The sequence below is a fragment of the Drosophila miranda genome, chromosome XR (assembly GCF_003369915.1).
Source record: "Drosophila miranda strain MSH22 chromosome XR, D.miranda_PacBio2.1, whole genome shotgun sequence".
NCBI classification, from domain to species: Eukaryota; Metazoa; Arthropoda; class Insecta; order Diptera; family Drosophilidae; genus Drosophila; species Drosophila miranda.
Genome location: NC_046674.1, coordinates 45,918,982 through 45,932,941, shown reverse-complemented (window position 1 = coordinate 45,932,941; position 13,960 = coordinate 45,918,982). Strand labels below are relative to the sequence as shown.

General features: G+C 42.1%; 1 protein-coding gene across 7 annotated transcripts in view; it reads left to right on the top strand.

The window, feature by feature from the left end:
• The first annotated feature begins 1,096 nt into the window (after positions 1–1,096).
• LOC117186414 (ras GTPase-activating protein 1) overlaps positions 1,097–13,960 on the top strand; it is a 142,639-nt gene continuing 129,775 nt past the window's right edge. For 4 of the 7 annotated variants that reach the window (XR_004471499.1, XR_004471498.1, XM_033387182.1 and 1 more), the window contains exons 1-2: positions 1,099–1,269; positions 2,031–2,332. Coding sequence is in view for 5 of the 7 variants with exons in the window: in XM_033387182.1 (XP_033243073.1) it covers positions 2,131–2,332 (202 nt within the window). In the remaining 2 variants the exon portion in view is untranslated. Of the gene's footprint in view, positions 1,270–2,030; positions 2,333–13,960 lie in introns of all 7 variants that reach the window. The other 3 variants (XM_033387183.1, XM_033387181.1, XM_033387180.1) reach the window with 3 other exon arrangements.

Genomic DNA, 13,960 nt, shown 5'->3' with positions numbered 1-13,960 from the left:
ATGGGAAAAGTGCCTATCACCCAGGACACTGTTATCGATAATACATGACATGTTCTGGGTTTTCAGATCCTTTCATATGGCGATGGGACTCACATCATTTTTCCGCAATTTCTTGGCGGAAGAATTTCCTAATATCCATGTTTACCGGTAAAGCCTGATGCTAAAATCATTCTAAAACCAACATTTATATACATATAACATATAACATTTATTTTACAATGCGTCCGTGTTCTCACATAACTATTACCTCAAATCTTATCGCAACTTTGTTGATGCTATGCCACGCCATCCGCGGACAAACACAATCTTTCAATTCTGAAAATTTGAAGACCATAATTCATTCTGCATCCACTCATTTGGTTTATGAGACTTCTGTACCACAAGCAAAGTTGGCAAAGCTTATGGCCGGTTTCTCGACTTCGAGTTCAGGTGCCGGTTATTTGTCGTTAGGATAAAGGTCACCAGATAAACAGAAAACATTTCGGTTTTCTCGAAACGTAACGAAAAAGAATAAAAGGGTGTTGTTAAACGCACAAATGGGTGTTGAGCGCACAAATGTGCTGTACAAAGCAATTGATGCTTTGATTATTGCATCAACTGTTTATGATTTGCTTACTTTCGTTTCTGATGTAAAATTTGGAAAATGAATTCTTTGTTTTTTGCCGTAATAAGGAAGTTGCCGCTTAAATGAAAGGCTTGAGTAAGGAAAACATGAAAATGTTCACTAATTTTCTGAAATCAGCTGTCAATAATCTCTTCGTCTTCATCATTTTATAAAGCCAAAAAATTCTTAACTGCAGCCGGTTAGAAGTTAGCTCTCTCATGAGACTTCAATGTTTTGATATATGTTAACCCGACATCGAAAACCCGGTCTTAATATCATTATTTTTTTTTAGAGTATGAATAAATAGTTTTCTGCTGCTGCGCTACCACCACTTCAATACAAATTATTCATGAATTCTTCTCACTCTCACTACATGCTTGTCTCATAAGGTTTTTATTTAATTAAAGTGTAGTTGGATAAAAAATAAAATAATAAATGGAAATCATGGTATGTTTATCGTATATTTTGAGAATCAAACGGTATATTTTATGGATACGTCTGCGGTCACACTGCAGCCCCAAGCGTCTGCACCCAGAAACGAGAATTCGACGCGGACAATGGACAAACAGTTTTGAAAACAAATTAAATGTTTTACCTGACAAACATTTAGTAATACAAATATGCCATTAATGCGTACTGGTTCTTAAACAAAACAGATGAAAATTGTAAGTGTAGAAAATTCTATATTCTTCCTTTTGCGCTGCTTATGTGTCTAAAGTAATTACGTACATACCTATTTTGTTAGGGTTACCATATATAAAAAGTGGTGGAGTGTGTAAATGACGGTTGCGCATGCAAAACCGATTAGTTCCCACCAAAATGTACTTGAGCTTTAAAGGGGATTAGTCAAAGATATGTGGTTATAAATACTAAATCTAAACTTTTCTACTTTAACGCCCTATAGCTGAATACATGTACTGCATGCAGACTATGTTGTAGTGTAATTACCTACATATGTATGTACATATGTACATATTCACTGTCGTAAACGTGAACGTGTTCTATTTTTAAATGGCGGCTCAGAAGATGTGACTCTTCATTTTATGAAGTTTTTTTTAATAATCATATTGATGCGTACTTGTATTGGTGTTCACCTGTTAAAAAAATGTGTCGTTTTTCACGATCAATTTATCGATTCTGCATCAATCAGCTGTTGTGATTACACACATATACACTGTACATACTCGTGGCTCGTAATGCGAGATATTTCGGAGAAAGATCCTTTGACCAGTCGCACTCACAAGAAAAATCATTGCAATCAAAAAAACTATAAAGAAGCTTGTCATGCTTGTAAACACACGTTACTCGTTACACGTTATCTCAATCATACAAAAGACTAATGCTCACTCATTCCATTAATGCTGATCTATCTAATCTTTTTATGTTATCTTTTACTTGTGGAAAATCATCTATAACACTCAACTAGTATTAATGCTCGTTGAGTTCATTATAATAACAGCTTGTCTCCAACGCATACCGAAACATAAGCCTGCAATATCATTTCTTAACCAGAAGTTAGACTCAACATGGCAGATCTTATGCGTTTGAGTAATGTGGATGTTGTTATTCAGAAAGAAAAACTCGGATCACCAACGGGCTGCTCTGATGACTGTAACATGGCAGCGATTGCTGGTATTGGTGTCATGGTGGCTGGTGGTGGAATTGATTTGACTGATTTGGCGCAGGAATTGGATCAGGATGAGTTTGAGGGACCTCATTTGCTAAATGGTAAGTTTAAACTTTTTTAATAAAAACTAGTAAGTTCCATGTGATTTTATTTTATTTAAATTAAATAAGTTTATTATTTAAAGGAAATTGTATATTTTTAATGTATTTTAGAGGTGCGCAAAATTCAAATGCAAAATAGATCATTTTTGGCGGTTTTTTTTTCTGCGAAATTTTGACTTAAATCTTAATATGAAAGCTTAAAAATTTCCCAGGCGGCAATCTTTATAGTTTTGAGGGTAGATTGATAGCTTTAATATCTTTTCAGAACTTGGAAGTTTTTTTAAACTTGGCATATCATAGCCTACTAGTACCAAAGACTATACAAAAGAATGAGTGACCATTCTGTGGAGGGGCTTTTCTTGACACCCAGTAGACAGAGGGCACGAGTGGGGCTTCATTGATCTTTTTACTTATGCCTTGTCTCTGACCTCGGTCCCGCTGTCAACTCGACTTCGTTTGTTTGTCAATGACTTGGGCAGCTGAGTCGGTCCCAGAGCCAAACAACAATAAATACGCACAAAAAATTACTTTTCAGTCTGAAAAATCGAACAACAGTGACACGCAAATGTCGATCTCAAGAAAAGTAAAAGAAAACACGTAGAGCAACGTTGCGTTTAGAGACGAAGGATAACACAAGAAAGAATTTAAGTACCAGGACCCCACGAGCTCGTACCGCGAAACATTAAACGAAAATTGAAATGGAATTGGTTGCTAATGCAATATTTTGGTTTTATAGTCTTTTTAGTACTAAAATCAAAAAAATAGTTTGCTGCCGAACATTGTCATATTGCTAGCGGTGAGTGTGACCTTGGTGTATATACTCCACGGTTACACGGTTTTTATATTTTACCAATAAAAACAAAAAATTTTATGAAAGCAGCCCGGAATGTATTCATAATTGTGCTGAAAAAAGAAGATAAATGGCGAAATACAAGGTGCGCCATCTTTTAGTACGGTATGGAAACATCGAATAACTTTTTAAAAAACAACCGATTTCAATAAGGTATTTTTATTTGGTTTGGTTCTTTAAAATATATTTAGAATATGTTTTGAAAACAATATCAATTAAGTGGCCGCCTCTATTAGCAATTACAAATTGCGCTCTTTTTTCTGCGTTTGCCATTACCTTTTCGAGCATCTCTGGTGTTATAGCGTTGATTTCGGAACGAATGTTTGCCTTAAGCTGGTCTATAGTCTGAGGCTTGTTGGCGTAAACCTTACTTTTTAGAAAGCCCTACAAAAAGAAGTCCGGGGGGGTTAAGTCAGGCGATTTGGGTGGCCAGTCAATATCGCCTCTTTTTGACAGCAGACGTCCTGGGAATTTTCGTTGCAGAAGCTGAATTGTTTCATTGGCAGTGGGGCATGGCGCACCGTCTTGTTGATACCAGTAACCGTTTAGACAATTATTTCGCATTTGCGGGCAGATATAATGAGCCAACATCCACCGATATCGTAAGGTAATGGCAAACGCAGAAAAAAAACGCAATTTGTAATTGCTAATAGAGGCGGCCACTTAATTGATATTGTTTTGGAGGTGCGCTTCTTGTCCATGGTCGGCCGTGTTTGCCGAGTTATGCGACATCGTGGCACTATTTGCCACTTATCGTTTGTTAGTCGCTTGTATTGCTCTTTTATAATAAGCTTACAGGTAGCCATTGGCATACAGATATCCTCCTTGTCTTGGAGAAGGGGGATTGTAGTGCCAGATCTGGCCAGCTCGTCCGCCATACAGTTGCCCTCGATGTCCCGGTGGCCCGGGACCCAAATCAGGCTAATAGCAAATTGCTGAGCCATCTCGTGCAGAGATTTGCGGCAGTATGCCACGGTGGCCGAGCTCGAGGAAATCGCACTTAGCGATTTTATCGCAGCCTGGCTATCGCTATAAATGTTAAGCTTGGTTGCCGTAACGGCAACCGCTTGTAGGCAGTCTAGAGCCTCCCTGATTGCTATGACTTCCGCTTGAAAGACGCTGCAGTGATCTGGGAGCCTGAAGGAATGCCTTATGTTTAGCTGTTCAGAGTAGATTCCCCCTCCGACTCTGTCGTCCAGCTTTGATCCATCTGTGAAGATGTTTATGGCCCCATCTGGGCCTGGGAGTCCCTCGAGCCATTCGTCTCTGTGAGGGATGATTGTGTTGAAGGGAGTAACTGTGTACTCTCTTGGAACTTGGTAGTCTGTTTTTGAAGGGACGGTATTGCTATTATTTAATATGGCTGAGTGAACTATGCACTGTGTCACCCATTGATTTGAGTCTCTTAGACGTATTGCTGCTGCTTCTGCGCGTTCTTTTCCTGCGAAGTCAAGGCTCTGTAGGCATAGGATGGCATTTAGCGCATCATTTGGTGTGGTGCGAAGAGCTCCACTAATGCAAAGGGCGGCAGTTCGCTGAACTTTGCCCAGCTGATTGGTGATTGTCCTTTTTGATAGGGCAGGCCACCACACAGTAACTTTGTAGAGTAATATAGGTCTGACTATTGTCAGATATATCCATTGGACTATGCTTGAGTTCATGCCTTATTGTTCAAGCTTTATTGCAAGTGTAGAGTGCTGTCGTTGCCTTCTTCACTCTATCCTTGACATTCAGGTTTCAATTAAGCTTTTTGTCAATTACCAACCCTAAGTAACTGGCACTATCGCTGAAGAAGAGCCTGTATCCATTTAGTATTGGGCGGTTGAGGGCCGGGACCTTGACCTTGACGGGCGAAAAAGTTCCGTTTTCGTGGGATCTAATCCCAATCCGCGCGATTCTGTACATCCGGACAATCGAGCAAGCTTTGCGGTCATTAAGTCGCAGAGTGTTTGGGGGGTATTTTCCCGCGAAGATAATTGACGTCGTCCGCGTATGCCACTACTTTACAGCCCCCTCCTTTTCCAGGTCGTATAGAATCTTATTGACTGCCATGTTCCACAGAAGAGGAGACAGGACACCACCTTGCGGGGTGCCTCTGTTGACATACCTTGACTGGGCGGACGATCCCATTAATGATGTCACCGTCCTGCATATGAGCAATTGATCAATGAGCATCGCCAAGTGACGGTCCACCCCCAGGTCAGTCAGGGCTTCTGTAATGGCGCCCGGTACAACGTTGTTGAAAGCTCCCTCAATATCGAGAAAGGCTCTAAGTGTGTACTCTTTGAAATGTAGAGATTTCTCTACCGCTGAGATCACTTCATGAAGAGCCGTTTCCGTGGATTTTCCTTTCCGGTAGGCATGCTGTGCGCCTGACAGCAACTGAGGGTGTATAGTTGTCCTCAGTTGCAGCCCGACGAGTCTCAAAGGTTTTGAGGAGGAAGGACGAAAGGCTGATTGGTCTAAAGTCCTTTGCAGTTGAGTGCGAGGCTTTCCCTGCTTTGGGAATGTGGACTATCTTTGCCTTAAGCCATGCTCGCGGTATTGTACCCACAGCCAGTATCTTCCTGAAGATACCTTGTAGCCAGTTGATGGCCGTATCCCCGGCCTTCTGAAGTTAGGCCGGAATTACCTGGTCGGGGCCTGGCGATTTGAACGAGTTGAAGCTGCTTATTGCCCAGCTTATGTTACGTTTTGTGAGGATGTGATCCATCGAGTTTACCGGTCCCTCTCCTGGGAGATGTACCGTCTCGATGGTTGTGCACCCTGGGAAATGCGTGTCTAGTAGAACGTGCAGGGACTCCTCACTGGAGTTGGTCCACGTGCCGTCATTCCTTTTAAGATACCCTATCGAGGGGTTAGTTGTTGGCTTTCCTGGGATTAATATAGTCCTTAGGTTTCGGACACTCGAGGGATATTGTGTTCTCGATGTATCTGTGGTCAGAGAAAGAGTGGTCCTCAAGGACTTGCCTACTCTTGACTATGTCTAACAGTTTGTGAGACACTAAGGTGAGGTCAATAACCTGTCGATTTGTAATTATAAAAGTTGCCCCGATTACAAATAAATAGATTAGAGTTAAGGATGAAGCTGAAAAGTGACTCACCCCTTACATTTGTGTTCGAGTTCCCCCATTGAGTGTGGAGCGTTGGCATCGCAACCTATTAGTAGGTCTATGTCTGACCTCTCGCTGTCGCTGGCTAGCTTGCGAGCGTTGGCATCGCAACCTATTAGTAGGTCTATGTCTGACCTCTCGCTGTCGCTGGCTAGCTTGCGAACAAGGTCGTTGGGAGGATCGTTTTCCTCATGGGCCATGTATGACGACATCAGCCTTAGATGTGTCCCTTTCAGCTCTAGGCTTGCCGCCGTGTTGTCGCTATCGCTATAATTATGGAGCAGAAAGATATTAAGGTGCTTTCTGGCGAGAATGCAGGTGCGGGTTTTACCTTCATGTTGAGCTACAATTATCTTGTACTCCTTCGACCCTAGTCCACAAACCTTGTCTCCCACTATCCAAGGTTCCTGGATTAGGGCTACGTCTGCTCCGCTCTCTTCGAGGCGGAGTATAAGAGCAGCGGATGCTGCTTTACAGTGGTGGAGACTGATCTGAAGGAGCCTCAAGGACGTCCTTAGTGTTCTCCACCACTGTAATATCGGCATCTGGATCGTCCTCGACTTCTTCGTGGCAACACATCGCCTCGAAGTCGCATCTCAGCGTGCCATCGGTGGAGTAGCCCTCTGGGTCTGTCTCTGTGTGATCGTCGGGTGCTTCGATTTCCGAGGCAGCGTCCTGCTCGATTGGCTTGTCAACAGGACGCGCCCCGGCCGCTGCATCCGACTTGTAGACCTTTACGGTCACCGAGCTGAACCCAAAATTGAGCTCGCCTTTGGCAGCCTCAATCGGGGCCAGCGACTCTTTGTTGAAGACGACCACCGCCTGGTTTGTGGGGCCCTGTGTCGTCTCAACTTTGACCACCTTCCAGTCCGATGTTGGGAGGTGGGGGTTGCATCTTTGCAGCATTTTAAGGATGCGTTCCGGCTCCTTCATGGAGGCGGGCACCCAGACTCTCGCCCTTGGTCTACTGGGCACTTCGCTCCAGTCTACAGCGACGAGCTTCGCCCCTGGGTAGACTTCCCCGACTTGCGCTACCCCTGCTTTGTACAGCTGTACGGAGCGCTCGTCTTCACAGGCTACGATTTTTATGCAGCCCTGGTACCAGCCCATGTCTTTGCAGACGGGAGGGGGTCCAGGCTGCTTTTCCAGCAGCTCGAAGCAGCGGTCGGCCAGTGCCGCTTCCAGCCACTTCCACTGATTCTTGGGGATTCGTGAGTCCACGCTGCCTTTGTCCAGGACGCCAATCAGCGAGCGCTGCCTCTTTGGCTGAGGGGCTTCCTTCTTCGGTGCTTCCTTGCCAAAGTTCGGCAGCACCTTCGAGGCCCACTCAACCTTCTTTAACCATTTGTCCGTTGGGCTGGACATCTGGCTTGCGTTCTGCCGACGGAGTATATTGCCAGCACTCCTTCTGTCGGCATATGTAAATGGCTTGGCTTGGACACTAGTAGATGGTAACTCATCACCCGCCACTTTACCAGCAAGCAGAGCAGCCGCAGGATTGCATAGCCACTCTGCCAAGGTATCGGTTTTGGGAGCCAATTCACCACCCACCCCGAATCCGGGATGGGACGTTCTCCAATTGGTTAAAATCGATGGAATAATGAAGAAAGAATATTATCTTCATATTTAGGAACCCATTTTGTCAAATTGTATAGACAAATTTGTCTTCCCCATATCCGAGATCACTTTCCAGCAAGACGGTAGCCCGACGCACACGGCTAAGTTCGTGAAAAATCGTCCCAATAATTCGAGTTTTCACTTAATCCAGTGGCCTGCTCAATAGCCCAGATCTAAATCACACTGAAAATCGATGGGCTCTGTTTAAAAAACATTGAAAAAGTACGAGTCTGCACCAAAGGGATTGGGTGAGTCTTTGGGAGAGCGTGAGGTCGGAGTGGCGCATGATACCTTGCCAGCACCTACTAAATTTAGTCGAGAGTATGCAAATACTTATTCGGAATATGATAAAAGCTAAGGCCCTTTAGAACAAATATTTTTTAAAAAAAATTAAAGCAAAAAAATTTGAAACGTGCAACAGTTTATACATGCTCTTATTTTGAACAAATATTTTAAAAAATTATTAAAGTAAAAGTTTGAAACATGCAAAAGTGGATACATGCTCTTTTTTTGAACAAATTAAAATCTCTTAGGGAAAATGATCTCTTTGAATTGAAATTATTGTCTTTTTTCATTCTCACTAAATTAAAGAATCTTAAAAAAAAAAATCACAAGGATTGATTCATTTTTAAAGATTATACAGGCGCTTAAAGTGAAAAGTGATAAACATGTATCCACATGTGCTCTTCACTGTATATCAGGGTAATTTAACTTTTGTTTTTTTATAAATCATTTTATTTTAACCCAACAACAAATTTGGCTCGGAAAAAATTGGCCAGGGCACCAACAATTTTCATTTTGGTGCAAACAGCTGACGCAGTCCGATTTGGTTATAGGAACGTTGGCAAGAAATACATTTTTGCGCATAACAGCACAAATGTGCATGAAACAGCTCAGACTGTGCTTGTAACATGCGCTCAAGAGAACATATGGGTGAGCACAGCTGTTTCCCGCCTTATATGATTCGGACTTCAATATGGAAGTGCAGCAAATTAATTTATTTTCTTTTTAATTACCGCTTTGTTCTTAAAAATCCAGGGGAAAGCATAAATCATCTCTTCAAGATGAAATCCTGGTGGGTTTTATGAAAGACAACCCAGACTTGCAAAAGTATTTGTGAAGTTCAATTGATAATTATTCATCTGCAACGAAATGAACTCAGCACATAACAGTCTGTCCATCAGCGGAATAAGTTTGTGAAGAATCTTTCAAAATGTACTGCGACCAATGTTTATATGGTGGTCTTTGGCAACTGCCCACTGGTAGCAGACAGTGGCGAGATATCGCGTTACTGAAGCCAATTGCGTAGAAGGAGATAACTTCCTGGTAACACCCAGGAGTTCCTGGAGTTGAACTTTCTTCAAAATGATTTTGAAAGTTTGTTTGTCGATCCGAAATGACTTTACAATTCTGAAAGCTTGACCATTAGCAATTTAATTTTCAATTTTCATGCTGTTACTCACAGTTCGTCAGCCATGTTAAATACACAAGTGTGGCATCTAAGATGTCTAGATCTTCTTAGATCACGTAATTTCTGCCGTCGTCTTCCTTCAAAACAAGCAATTGAAAAAATAAAATGCATTTTAATCACGCATTATTTCTACAAAGCAGCCAGGTCAGCTGGTTTTTTTTTCGCCAGAAACGATGAAAAATGAAATATATCGATAAAAAAAAATATGTGAAAACTGGAGAACCTTAAAACGAAACGTTTTGGCTGAAATGGATAACGAAAAATGAATGAATGAATGATAAATGAAAAACGGAGCCTGCCTGAATAATCTCATAATATTCGTCGACAGCTTGAGAAAGTTCGCGAAGATTTGTTCAACGAATTAAACCTATGATGGCTATTTATTTTGACGGTCGTAAAGACAAAAATGTATTTATGTACTGTTTTAGCGCGAAAAACTATCACCGAAAAAAAATAGCTCATTAATATCTGAACCGGGCTCAGAATACATCGGTCTTATTTCAATTCGGGAAAAGCAGCACACAATTAAAATAATATTGTCTAGGTTTTAGAAAAATCATATGAATATCCTTCTCTTGTAACAATTGGATGTGATAGAACTGCTGTAAACACTGGACATAAAAACGAACTAACATATATGCTTATTGAAAAGAAACCTTAAACGACCTTTGTTCGCTTATTGAATGCGTATGAATTAGCACTTCGCCATTTGTTTATTACCGTGGACGGTATCAAAACAGGCCCTAATACGAGCAGCCCCTGTCTGCTATAAAAACTGTTTCTTCCTCGCTATCAGATAAAGACGTGGGTACTTAAACTTGCCATGAACTGTTTGGTCTTCGGTTAGCGAGTCCTAATAATTTATTGTCCATGTCACGACATGACTTTTTACGGCTTGCTTTGTATAGGTTCCGACCATAGTGTTATTAACCCGAGACCTTCCGCTCACTACACCTGAAGACGCCTACCATCCCACTTTCGAAGTGTCGCTCGATCTGGGACCAACTGTATTGGATAGGTCGGGTAGGCTATCTGAACGTGTCGCCGTTGCTTTTGCAAATCCCAGTTTGCGAACTTTAATAACCTCATTAATGGTTTTGAATGTTGCTTCCTACTGATCTAGAAGAAATTGTTTATTTCTCCTCTCTATAAGTCCGACGCAAAGAATTACAAGTACATCCAATTTATCTGTTATACCTATTGCTGTTTGAGAAAATTTTAGCTGCGCACCTGCAAAATCTCAGCAAATCACTCAAATCAGCTCAGCATGGATTTACAGGGCGCGATCAACTGCCATCATTAAAGGCTTTCAAGAACACTTACAGATGAAGGTTTATTTCGTATTATTATTATATAAAGCTAATAGATAGTTCCAACTAGGTATTAGCAAGGTATGGGGCTATAGCTACTGAGGCCTTAAGCTCGCTATGTTATAATTAAACACTTGAGTATGTATGAACTTATGTACATATGTACAGGGTTGGTTTTATACGTTATTATATGTTGTGAAGGAATTATTATCTAGTATACTATTGATTGAACTAGGTAGTTGAGGATTATTTTGGAATGGAATATTGAGGATCTTTGAAGAGAGAGGGCGGGGCATGTGTATAGTATGTGTCTTATGTCTATGGTTGGGTTGTGGCACGGTGGGCATGCGTTGGAGGATGTATTATCCATGTAGTGGGCATTGGTGAATTTGTGTGCCCTAGTCTCAGTCTGTTTAGGATGACTTGGTGTCTTCTGTTAAGGTTGTTTATGTTTTTGGGGGGAGGATGAGTGGAAGATAGATTGATAACTTGTTGGTACCAGGGGGAAGTCTTAGTGAGGAGGTCTGTTTGTTTCGATAGGAGGATTTTCTTAAGGAATAGTGAGATGTCGTTAGAATTATGATTGGGGGTATATATGAGGGGTTGTCTGGAGGTAGTTTTGGCTGCGGTGTCAGCAATTTCATTCCCTTTTATGCCAATGTGGCTAGGTATCCAGATAATTGTTATTTTTGGGAATAGTTTGGTGACGAGGTTACGGATTGTGGTGGGGTAGATCGAGGAATTGTTGGGATTGGTGATTGCGGAAATAGAGGAGAGTGAATCTGTGCAGATAGCGTATCTTCCGCGTTTGTTGCGGCTTAATAAAATGGCTTCGTGGATAGCTATAATTTCGCTGGAAAGGACTGAGGAATACTGTGGAAGTAGTCCGGTTGAATTTATTGGTGTTGGAGGTTTTAATCGGGGAGAACGGTATGAGGTTATTCTGGGAAATTTGTTTGGCTCTGTCAATCGTGCTTAGCAGTCTGTGTTTTTTTTTTTAGGTTTTTTGGGAGTGAGTTTAGTGGGGTGTCTTTAGCGTGGATGAGGTTTTTGAATATTTTGCCTGTTAGAAAATCTCGCTTGTTTTCCAAGGTGTGTAAGTTGGCTTCGGATAGAAGGTTGTTAGTGGGTGTGGTGCGGAATGCACCCAGGGCGGCTCTTGTTGCTGCATTAATCGTAGTTTTCAGGCGGTTAAGCTGGCTTTTTGGTGCGTAACCGTGTATAGGGAGGCAGAAGTCTACTCTGGATATGATTAGAGATAATGCCCAGTGGCTTGGCAAGGTCTATTTTGAGTTTATTGATGTGCGAATTCCAGTTGTATCTGGATTTGAGTGTGAGGCCTAGTAGTCTGAGTGAGCTGTTTTGGTTGATGGATGTGTTGACAGTAAGGAATTTTGGTTTGCAGTTATGTTTGCGACATATGTGTAGGAGTTAGCTTTTGTCTTTGGAGAGGTCTGCTCCTGACTGAGTGCACCAGTTGTTTATTTGGTTGAGGATTGTTTGGATGTCGGTTGTGGGGCTTTTCCTTTTGCTGTGTTGGATGATAAGGAGGAAGTCGTCGGCGTATGCACTGAATTTAATCTGCTTGTGAAAGGATAAGATTTCGGAGAGTGGGTTGTACGCTATAAGAAAAAGGACAACTGAGATGGGGGAGCCTTGGGGTATGCCGTTGGGGAGTGGTACGGTGTTCGAGAGGTTCGGACCACTTTTCACGAGGATTTTCCTGTTTGACATAAAGTTTATGACATATTGTAACATTCGTGGACCTACTTTCCATTTTTTTTAGTTGTTGAACGATGGAGTGGATTCCTATTTTGTCGAAAGCTTTGGTGAAGTCAAGGGATATTAAGGTTAGATGTTTTTTTAGGGCAATGGCTTTGGTAGCTAGGTGGTCTACGTAGAATAGACTATCTAGTTCAAAACAAACCATAACCTCTCTGTCACTATCTTATCGAGCGTTTTGGCTAGGCATGAATTAAGTGATATGGGTCTGTAGGATTTTATGGCTGTTAGTGGTTTTTGTGGTTTTAGAATCGGGAGGACTAGGCTGAGTTTGAGCGATTGTGGGATGTATGAGTCGAGTATTTTGTTAAAGTGGTTTATTATTCTGGTTTTAGGGGTGGGGGGGTGCGTTTTTTATCATTGAGTAAGAGATGCGGTCGAGGCCGGGGGTGTTTCCTTTCAGGGAGTACAGTGCTGATGAGAATTCTATGAGTGTAATGTCCTTTTCTATTTCTAGTGCTGGTGGAGTTGGGGTGTAGTTAATAAGGGAGTCCGTGTGGGATTTGTTTGTACGGAATGTTGGGGAGAAATTACGATCGTGAGCTTCTTCTGACCATGTGTGGGCGAAGGAGTTGGCTATTTCGGTTTGGTTGGTTGTGGTGGTGTTGTTTATGTCTCGTTTGAGTTTATTCCATTTAGTGGTTTTTAAACTTTTAAGGATTGTTAGTTCTTTGTTCCACCAGGGAACGGTACGGGGGAGGGAGAAAGTGGTGTTTTGGGGGATGGAAAGATGGGCGCTTTGGATTATTATTTTCTTAATAAGAGCGTTTTCCCTGTTGACGTTGTCGCTTGTTTGGGTAGTGGAGTTGAGTTTATGGATGTGTTTTTGGTAGAGGTCCCAGTCGGCTCTTTTCAGATTGAAGGACGGTTTTGAGGTAAATTTTGGAAGGGAAGGATTGTTGAAAAGAGAGATAAGTATGGGGAAGTGGTCGCTGCCGTGGAGGTCGTCTATTACTTCCCAAAGGAGTTCTGGAGCAATAGTTGCTGATGCTAGAGGTCAATGTGGGTGAATGTCTTGTGTGTTGAGAAGTGGGTGGGGGATTTGTCGTTTAGGAGGATGTGGTTAGAATGGTCTAGGAAGGAGGCTAAAGTTTTCCTTCTTAGGTTGGCCGTAGGTGAGCCCCAGTAGGGGTGCCAGCTGTTAAAGTCTCCTAGGACTAGAGTGGGGTCGTTTGTGGTTAGGGTTAGGACGTTATGTAGATTGCGGGAGTTGAAGGGTTTGTTAGGGGAGATGTATGAGGATATGATGTTGACTTTGGTTTTTGATTTGATGTTGACACCTACTGCGTCAAAGTCAGAGTTGAGAGGGATTTGGGTGTGGGATATAGAGTTGTGTATGAGGATGTCTGTGCCTCCAAAAGCATTAAGCTGGTTATAGCTGCAGTATGTTGAATAGTTTTTTTTTTTTTTTTTTTTTTTTTCTTGGACGTTGACATGCAATGACTGCATCTTTCAAGAGGCGATGCAGTTACTGCACCGTCAAGT